Source organism: Bidens hawaiensis, unplaced genomic scaffold (genome assembly GCF_021521415.1).
Source record: "Bidens hawaiensis isolate Kalapana, Puna unplaced genomic scaffold, B.hawaiensis_p1.1 tig00014913_1, whole genome shotgun sequence".
NCBI classification, from domain to species: domain Eukaryota; kingdom Viridiplantae; phylum Streptophyta; class Magnoliopsida; order Asterales; family Asteraceae; genus Bidens; species Bidens hawaiensis.
In genome coordinates, this window is record NW_027492324.1 from 527,866 (window position 1) to 538,440 (window position 10,575).

General features: G+C 34.1%; 2 protein-coding genes across 2 annotated transcripts; both read right to left on the bottom strand.

Moving 5' to 3' along the window:
- Positions 1–6,369: 6,369 nt before the first annotated feature.
- Positions 6,370–6,912, bottom strand: LOC143548124 (uncharacterized). Its single transcript, XM_077039372.1, has one exon. The coding sequence runs from the start codon at positions 6,910–6,912 to the stop codon at positions 6,370–6,372; it is 543 nt and encodes a 180-aa protein (XP_076895487.1).
- A 1,372-nt stretch (positions 6,913–8,284) lies between these two features.
- LOC143548143 (autophagy-related protein 8C-like) lies at positions 8,285–9,537 on the bottom strand. The gene is made up of 5 exons (XM_077039385.1): positions 9,482–9,537; positions 8,969–9,024; positions 8,828–8,880; positions 8,617–8,735; positions 8,285–8,514 (listed from the first exon to the last, which is right to left on the bottom strand). The coding sequence occupies exons 1-5, from the start codon at positions 9,516–9,518 to the stop codon at positions 8,420–8,422; spliced, it is 360 nt and encodes a 119-aa protein (XP_076895500.1). The 5' UTR covers positions 9,519–9,537; the 3' UTR covers positions 8,285–8,419.
- Between the last annotated feature and the right edge of the window lie 1,038 nt (positions 9,538–10,575).

Genomic DNA, 10,575 nt, shown 5'->3' on the forward strand with positions numbered 1-10,575 from the left:
TGACTGTTTGCCTACTTGGTCGATTATCCCTAACTCGTTTCGGCCGTTGACCCAACCCATTGATTATACATAAGGCTTATGGTCAGTTTTACCCGAACCTCTAATTTTAAATTCACTTTAAATCCGACTTGCAATATTAATTTCAAACTAAGGTGACAAGACCAATGCCATAATCATCAATTAATGACAGTTACCATATATTCCATCAACAACTTTCTATATTCGTTTTTTGTATCATACAAACAAAAGACCAAATTAATCATCAACAAAATTAGCAACGACCACATAGAGTTTTGGTACTTTCGAAAGTTCTTTATCATAGTTAAAGTTGGGTACGAAGGAAATCGACTCCCGAGCTTACATTTCATGACCTAATAAATTAAATACACTCCGTTAATTACTTTAATAGATTTCTCATATGATATGAACTTAACGCTAAATTTAAGGATTTAAGCTTAATAAAAAATGGTGAGGGTTACTTCTGGTTCGAATCCACAAACAACAAGTTTATTAAAACGGGTCAGTCACACTACAAATATATCGGTTTACAGGTTGACCTTTAATAGAAATTCTAACATATAATTTGGTCATATAAGATTTGATTATCAACATACCAACCAAAAAACAAACCATAAATCAATAACGACAACAACCATACCTAATAAAATCGCATTCCAACATGTTTCAAATTATTACCTAATTAACGTGGCCCACTGACAAACTTTTGAAAATACTGATTAAATGAAAACGTTAAACGTGTATTAAAAGTGGTTGGGTAAATCAATTGAAACAAATATTGACCTTGTAATGTGACCGAGTAAACACGATCTAATAATAGTGGAGAGTTTATCTCATAGCAATATTAAGAAATGGTGTAAAGTAACATAACAAATCTTGAGCCACGTGGTTATTTCATTGTTTACTTTTTTCTTTCTTTTTCTTTTTAACTGCGAATTTCTTTCATTTTTTATATCTTTGAAAGCAGAACTTAATATCTTTCAAACCCTTTCGAACCGAAATTTTTAAAGGCATTATTTTTGTTGATGGACCGCCAACCCATTGGTATTTCATTATTAGTTACATTTCGTGTTATTTTCGTTCTTCGATTTATTCGGAAAAGAAAACAAAACAAAAAAACTATTTATTCGGCTAGGCTAATTTGATTGTTGACAGGATCCTTAATCCTATATAAAACAAACACGCGGTGACATAAGTGTAAATACGTTCAACTTGATTTGTGCATTTATAATTATGCAAAAAAATTACATAATGACGCACTTATGTAAATAATCACACAACATATGCTAATAAGCACACAGCTTATATGATAATTGCGCGGTGTCATATTTATCGACGCTTTAAAGATGTGGACGAACTTAAAAAAAAACAATTGTATGCTATATCAAAACATGAGTTCATCGATTTTTTATGCCGAAAATCCTTTGTACTCATAAGAGGACTTTGTATCAAATATTATTTTCCTACTTGCAATTGGGTTGTGTTAAATTAATTAAGACTGGGTTTAAGTTGTGACTGAATTAGAATTAGGGTAAGTGACAATAATAAACACGGCATACACTCAAAACATATTTGTCGATGAAAAATATTTAACTACCTTCTATTATTATTACTTTTTTTAGTATCAATTCATGTTATTATATTAATTTGTAACAACGTAGACAAATCTTACATAGTCCGTAGCTAGGAGAGATTCGTGTTTTATAAGGAACTAAACGGGTTCTTGCGCGATGCAGCGGGGAAGACATAGGTAATTACATTATAGATTTATGGGTGTTCGTCGTTTCGTTTGTAACTGTGAAACCATTTATTGGATATGTAGATTCGTAGTTCTTATTTTAAACTTATTTTAATATCGAAGTACAAACGAAAGGAACCTAATCATTGTCAATGGATTTTGTTGGGTAATTTTCAACGGTTTAGTTTCAGTTTTTGGCAACCAAAAGCTGTTAATAATGGCTTGGCTCATGGTTTAATTTAAGACCATTAAAACCGGACGACAAACGGCTATATGTAAAAAAAAATTTAAACTGAAAGGAAACTATGACAATATCATACTCAAACTAAAGGGAATTAAATGCTCGTTTTTATGGTGCAAATTTTAAAAAATAATATTAACGTATGAAAAAGTTATAACCGTTTAAAAATCGTCGGGGTATTTGGGTTATAAATGAAATTAAGAAGAATAAATAGTTAAAAGATAAAGGACGAAAGTTATAACTATTTCTTAAATTTTCAAAATATGATTATAGTTAAAGGGGAATTCTTGTAACTATTTTGGAGAATAACGAAACACACATGAGATTTAATGTTAGAATGACAAATTTGTCCTCATTTTAGTTTGTACAATATGCTTGAAAGTTTATAAATCCCTTAAAATCCACCGTCTTAATTTGCTCATCTTTCCCTCATTATATATAGTATAGATGTCTCGCCTCAATATCGTCAGCGCTTTTGGATTTAGTTGGTTGTAAAATAGATAAAACTCAATAAGGATGTCCACAAAATGAGACTCACTCCACAATTGTTGAAAATGAGTTCGGTTGGTATCGGGTTACGACACTGAAACTAAAGTAAAAAAGTTAATTCGTCCACACTCATAATACAACAAATTAACGTATTTATATTAAAAAGACCGCAGCGAAAACCAAAAATATATGCATGTTGTGGGCGTGAACTGACGCGAATTCATCCGGACTCGACGGACAAAAAAAGTTGCGCTGAAAAACACCACGTGTTGCGAGCGCAAGCTGACACGAATTCGGTATAAAAAACCCGCGTTTTACAAATTAGAAACAATTAATAAATAAAAATAAAAAACCCGACCAACCACCTGAGGCTACATGGACCAATCATGTGGTTGTGTCGGCAAGCTTCTCAATTATTATTATAAGGCTATCCTCTATGGTGAGGGCTTCGAAGCCCCTCCCCAGTGCCACGTCAACGCCATGTGGGCACTTGTAACAACTCGGGTTTTCGTTTACCTTATTAACCTCAAAATACTCGACCCGTTTTCGTTTGCGGGAAAAAATCTAATCTATAAAATACCACATTTATCGAATTATTATTATTATCTTATTTATTCAATTATCCACAATATCTTTAGTTTATATTCAAAATACACCCTAAACTTATGTTTTAACCGGTAATGTATCCACACTTAAAGACTAAGGACCAAAATGCAAATCTGGCCCATATTATATCATTACATTCAAATCCATAACCCCAAACCCGTATTTGTGATCCAAACCTGTTTTGTTCAACCCGTATACCCGATTTCCTTTCTTGCTCAATAATCTCCGTTGTATATTGGGAATTGATTCGTTTAGATTGTTTATACGCGTAATACGAACCTCACCGACATTCTAATTAAGAAAACTCAATCAATTCGATAGGTGTTAACTTATTTATCAAACCCGTCGCATATCATATCATAATCATACCCTTAACAGTCATGGTAATGCAATTAAACCCTACAGCTCAATCCTTATTATGTCGCCGTGCAGACCCCCATAATCAATTGTGTTAGCTTCGTTGTTTGATGCTCAGTTCGTCAATCTTTAAAGGCGGCCCCTAGTCTTCAAATTAACCCATCGTGTATCGTGTTTAGAGGTAATTGTTTGTTGTATTGTGTTCGTTTATAATCAAAGAACGTTAACCCTAACTTGATTTAATCTATCAATCGTAAGCGGGTTTGGGCAATTGTAGAATCTTGGGTTTATAGCAAATTGGGGAAAATGATTGGCATCTGTGTATAATAAACTGTTTTCGTATATTAATCATTAAAGCAGCTAGCTCAGTTGGTAACGTCTCCGTGTTAGGACCTGGTGGTCGCGGGTTTGAATCCGGCCAACAGAGGTTCTTAGTTTTTATTTCTTTTAGCTATTTTTGTTAATTAATATAACTTATTTTAATTGATGATAATTTAATAAATAACTGTAAATAAATAATAACTTATGAAAAACCGATATCATTAAGTTATGTCTTTTGTCAAAATCTCGTTAAAAGTTCTCGTTTACGTGTGTGTGTATACATATGCGTTATAAGTATATTTTAATAATAATAGTAAATCTAATTCTTTGTATCTAAAACTCGACACTTTGATTCACGTTTCGTCATCTTTGAACGTCTTTATAAACTTGTTTATATAACTTATTTTAATTGATGATAATTTAATAAATAACTGTAAATAAATAATAACTTATAAAAACCGATATCATTAAGTTATGTCTTTTGTCAAAATCTCGTTAAAAGTTCTCGTTTACGTGTGTGTGTATACATATGCGTTATAAGTATATTTTAATAATAATAGTAAATCTAATTCTTTGTATCTAAAACTCGACACTTTGATTCACGTTTCGTCATCTTTGAACGTCTTTATAAACTTGTTTATATATATATATATAATAAGCGTATCAAATAGATTTTCTTTAAAAAATTTAAACAAAATATTTATTTATATCTTAGTACTAATTATATTTAATTATCTACGCATTATTATAATTATCTATTTATATATTAGTAAGTTATTTATTTAAATAATTAAAGGTATATTTCAATTAAATTATTTTATTTAGTTGGTATATTTAATTATTTATTTATATTTTGTTATTACAACCATATTTTATATCTTAATTATCTAAATTATTTAAGTATTTAATTTTATATCATGGGTAATTATTGGGGAATTTATAATTAACAAGACTAATAATAACAATGACCGTAGAGATTAATCGATCAATTAATAAACATCTTAATCCCAATCATAACACAAATCACATCAAAATCTTAATTTATTAAATTATGTTATATCTTTATAATTAATCTTATTATCATTAATAACTAGGAACACTTGTCATCGCATCCCGAGAAGCTCGGACGCATTTAACTTAGTTTCTATCACCGTTTCATTTTCGCTTGTTCTAATTTATCAGGTGAGTAATCACTCCCCTATTTGACTTGTTTTCAAATGCTTTGGGGACACTTGCGTACAATCTATCAAATTATTTATCTTATTATTTCTCAAACGCAAACTGTGATCTTTGTGTTGTGTATCAATTGAATGATTGTTTGTTACTTGCTATTTGTTTACTTGCTTACTTGAATCGCATTCGGAGAGGTCCAACATAATCTCATTATAGTATGATCATACGACCGTCGTAGTGGCCGGAGCCCGATCGCATTGGCAATGGTTTCACCGACACTCATTACTTGCTTAACACTTTCATTTCTTATACTCACATATAACAGTTTTGCTTATATTTACTCTATTATTTATAGCATTATATATTATCATTTTGTTTGTGTCAAATCTGGTGAATCTACTCACTCAACATGTGTTGTTGACAAATATATATATATTGTACGCATTTACAGGTTATAGATTGGATTGCTTATCGAACTGAAGCTCACGTAGAGATGACCTTAGGATGTTAAACATAAACAAGAATAGTTGGTTTTGTATTGTAATTTTCTCTATTTTTGTTGTACTTAAATGTTCGTTGACAATTAATAAATTAATTAGATATTGTCGCTTTAAAATTGTATGATAGTACCTTGCGAGCTGTGACAATCAGTTCACGCCCCGGCATTTCCGCCGTAGGTTGGGGTGTGACAGCACTGGGGGCTTCATAGCCCCACCCTAAATATGCCACTCTATGATGAGGGCGCTTCGAAGCCCCTTAAGTTTTTTTTATTTTTTCTTTTTCATAAATTTAATAAACCAACAAACTTAATATAATTTAACAATAGTATACAAACTAAATTAAACTAAATAATAAAAATTAAACTTAATTAAACTAAAAAACATAAAATAAAACATACAAAAAGAAAAAAATATATACAACTAATTTTCGGCGTCCGAGTCCTCGTTTGCGTATTTTGCCATTATCCTTTCTTTCTTTTTCTTCAAAAACGCCCGCGCGATATCATCTAGATGCGAGAGATCATTTGAGAGGAGTTTGAAGTCCTCTCGTTTCCACTCCAATTTAGCCTTCTTTTTTCTTCATGCATGGCTTTGTATTCCGCATGCATCACTTTTCTTTCTTCGTGTATTATCTTGAGTTTCTCTTTCGAGTGTTTTTTGTCCTCGCGAAACTCTTTAAGTGCAAACTCCAAGTTGTCAAACCGCGCGCTCGCGTCGGAACTCATCGAGGATGTCGTTCTAGACGAAGACCCCCCCCCCCCCGCCTTGGCCCTTTCTCTTCCTACCGGACGTGGCAACTCATCCGGTTAATCAAAAAGAAAATCGGGATCAATCTCGTTTAAGTTAAATTGAGAACGAGCATCCGACCCCGCTTGAGACGGCGATTGATCGGCCGAAGTAGACGTTGTTTTTGACCGTTTGGACGATCACGGTGAAGATGTCGGGATCGGATGCCACTTTGGCGAGCTCGTGCATTTCTTCCAAATTTCAAACATCCCCACGCTGAAGTGGTGACCATGAAGGCCCTTGTATTGTTTCAACATAGCCTTAAGAAGGTCGGCGTCGTTCGTGCCGCTTGGTTTGTTGTTCGTAAGGCGAGTGTGAATTGTGGAGAAGTGGTTCATTTTTAAAGCCATTGCCTTCCATTTGTTGTAGACGGAAACATCCCCGCGGTAGCGACCTCGACCCATTATCTCAAAAAATTTATCACGTATTTCTGCCCAAAATATCACGGTGCGTTTACCGTCACTTAAGACCGAGTCTTCAGATGAGTCGATCCACGCTTGCGCCAACTCCGCTTCCTCATCGTCTTCCCACTTTTTCCTGTCTTGCATTTCGGTTGGTGTTTGATATGCAACAACCTTCTTTTTATGGCTTCGTTTGCGACGAACTTGGGGTTCGGGAACTTCGGTTTCGGGAACTTGGGTTTCGAGAACTTGGGTTTGGGGTGGCGGAGGCATAAACGGCATTGACATTCGATAAAACATATCGTTGGGAAACGATTGTACGTTTGGAGGCATGGCGGGTACATGCTGGTTGGCTAAGAAAGGGTTGGTAGAGTCATTGTTTGCGAGTAAACTAGCCCACCATCTTTGAGCCGAATCCCACGGGTTTGGGTTGGATGGTAATTTGGTATTTGTTTGAGTAAAAAATGATAAAATAAGTTAGTATTTATAAATAAAATAATTAGTTTTTTTTTATAAACTAGCCGTTTATGAACGTTGGAGGGGGGGGGGGACCAAATTTTTAAAACCGCGCCGGCCGTTTGAACCACCAAACCATCCGCGCCCTTGGTTGGACCGCGCCCCACCGCGGTGTTCCGCGCCCACCGCGCCCCAAAAACCGACCCAACCCCGCCCCATAGCGACCAGCCTAATGTGTGTGCTTGCTTTAAAGGCCACTCGGACTTGACAAAACATGTACAATATGTTATAAATCTCTAAAGAGAACTTCCCATGGATGAAAATTTACATGAACAAGTAGTAACAACAGAAGTGTTTCCACTATTGATGTGGAAGTCGCTTTCAATGAAGTGGGCATTCTACCAATAACACTACGATTCAATAGACACTGAATGGGTGTTTGGGATGCTTATTTTCTCTCCTTATAACTATACTTATAACTTATAAGGTATTTGGGAAAGTTTAACTTAAACTTAAACTTTGTGAGTGTATAAGTCATAAGTTACAACTTTGTAATTTATGACTTACATAAGTCATAAAAAACACCCCCTAAGTGACGACAGCTACAACCATGAAGAATTTGATATCTAAAAGTAAAATGCCATCGCAGTTCTCATGGTTTTATAAACGAAATTAGGTTTCGTTAATTCAAAAATATCAAAATAAATAAAAATTTTTACCGAGTTTATATTAGATTCTAGTATTCTATTCAGGTTACTTATTATAACTGGTTTTTCAGTTTACCCAAATTGAATCAGTTTCATAAGTCAGGTTATTACACATGTTAAAACCGGTGGCCTATAACCAAATATTCCCAATTTCACAATATCCTGTTAAACAAGAGTTCCAAAAAAAGATCCAAGACAAAAATCTCTTTTCATTTCGGGCTCAGATTTATCGACACAGTGAATAAAATCTAAAAGCTCGATAACATGGCCTCACACATGCAAGCGACGAGTTGAACTCAATTATCCACCCTCACACACATGCAAGCTAAGATCAGCTATCTATGAACCAAGCTATAGAATCAACTAGTACGGTTTACACTTTACACACTCCTAATCAAACCATACAAATATCAACCAACTTGTTACTTTTGTCAATAAGATACCAAAGTGAAATACATACCGCAAAAACTATAATACGATAAGCAAAGGCAAACTTTAAATTTGCATACTGTCAAAGCGTCACACAAGTACGTGAAACCAAACAAAGTGAGCATCATGATCGATAAAGAATGTACAAATGCATAAACCATATACACGTAATAGATTATCCTGTATTCCAAACAGCTTCAGAGCAATCCAAATGTGTTCTCACCACTGTATGTCATGTATAAGAAACCATCTTCATCTTTGTTTTCCTCGTAAATTGCAGACATCATTGCAGCTGACAACAACATTAAAATGCCAATTAGTTTATCACAAACCCGACCCGCTCCAACCCACCCATTTTGCAACCTCTAATTACCCTAAAAATTTCATTACATACCAGTAGGTGGAAGAATGTTCTTAACAAAGATAAAGATAGCCTTTTCAGCACTGAGCTTAATCCTCTTTCGGACCACATAAACAAACTGTCCAACAGTGAGATCAGCAGGTACCAGATATCTGCAACCACCATTTAAAAAATACAGATGTTACAACTCTAAAATCAATATCATCAACAAGAAAATGGCAAGTACATAAAGAAAGTTACAAACTTTTTCTTGTCAATGTCTGGTACGTCACTTCTTTCAGCTTTCTCAACAATAACCTGTAAAAAAAAATAAAGAAAAACATGATACAATTGTATGAATTAAAATAGGTAAAAACATAAATAATAAAACTTTCAAGTTTAATACCGGAATTCTATCAGGATATTTCTCCCTGATGCGAGCAGCTTCAGCTTGGCGCCTCTCTGAATGATTTAAGTTAAAACAAATATAAGCTGTAACATTGAATCCAATAGTCTAGTGTAGAATACTATCAACATAAATGTATTCAAACTAAAAAAATTTATGTTACCACCATAAAAATACCAAGTCAAATTGAGTAAAAAGAAATGACATAGTGTTTAATAATTAATATTACCCCTACTGTATATTTGTTCAATGATTGTTAGTGCGGCGCACAATATATTTGTTACACAGAGATATTAGAGCAAGTTTAATACAGAAACAATTTTAATAAGCAACCGAAACACCCGAAAGATTTAGATTTGAGCTAAAACAATCACCAATGTGAAGACTGAAACCAAATTTGAATACGAATGCACAAAACAGCATAATAAAAAACTAAAAAGTAAATAAAAACCCCTAATCAAGTAAGTGATGAAAAGCTTATAAGCTGTCACATGATTTAAAAATAGGGTTTACCAAGAGGATGTTCCAGTTTGAAGGAGCTTTTGGCCATGGCGATCCAATCAACTGCAAAACAACTATCGCTTATTAGCAATTTGGATTAGGGTTTTTGATCAAAAACATCAAATCGGAAAAGTAAAGGAAGATCATACCAAATACTTAAGAGAATTGAATTGAAGTGATTGAGACGGTGCGTCTAATTTGTTGTTTATATATATATATATATATATATATATATATATATTGTTGATTAGGGCAAGGGGTGAAAGAGAGAGGAAACTGCATAATATGCCGACGTTTCCTATCTCACTATGTCTGCCTTCATGGGCTCAAACTTGTAGCGTAAGTCATTATTATTCATGGGCTCTTCTGGTCCAATAGGCCTTACATTTGCAACTTGCAGGTACATGTGCACAAATCAGGTTTTTTAAGTACCCGGTTTCGGATATAGAACCGGGTTCGGTATTATCGGGTAATGAAAAATCTGATATTGACAATGCCCGAGTCAGGTTTGGGTCAGGGTATTGTCTCTAACAACCATACCCTAATCATGTTCGGGGTCGGGAATATAACAAGATATTTTAATACCCTATTTTTGAGTATTGAAAAAACCTAATTTTCGGGGGTTTTTTCGGGTATTTTTGGTATAAATTGGATTTTTTTTAAGGGGTAGCATGTTTTAGAGGTATTTTTCGGGTATAGATCGGTTATTGGGAAAACCCTGGTTTGGGGTATGGAACCGGTTCTGGGTTTCAGGTATTACTTGGTATAAATCAAGTCTGGTTCCGGGTACGGTTTTGGTACTGAAATGCATACCCTATCTGTACCATATGGGTAGGATCGGGTACGGGTTCGGATATTAAAAACATGGGTATAAAAAAACCCGGTTTCGGGTTTTTTTTCGGGTTTGGGTTTTTGGTGCACCTCTACTTGCAAGATTTTGAAATTTGGACCGTATAGACAAAATGTTCAAACTAGTTTCATTATTTCAAATGATGTAATGACAACAAAACTTTCATGTCATCTAACAAGAGCTGAGAACACATATACAACTTTTAGGATCTGAGTTTAATTGATGGATCACCTACAAACCAAAATCATTAAATCTC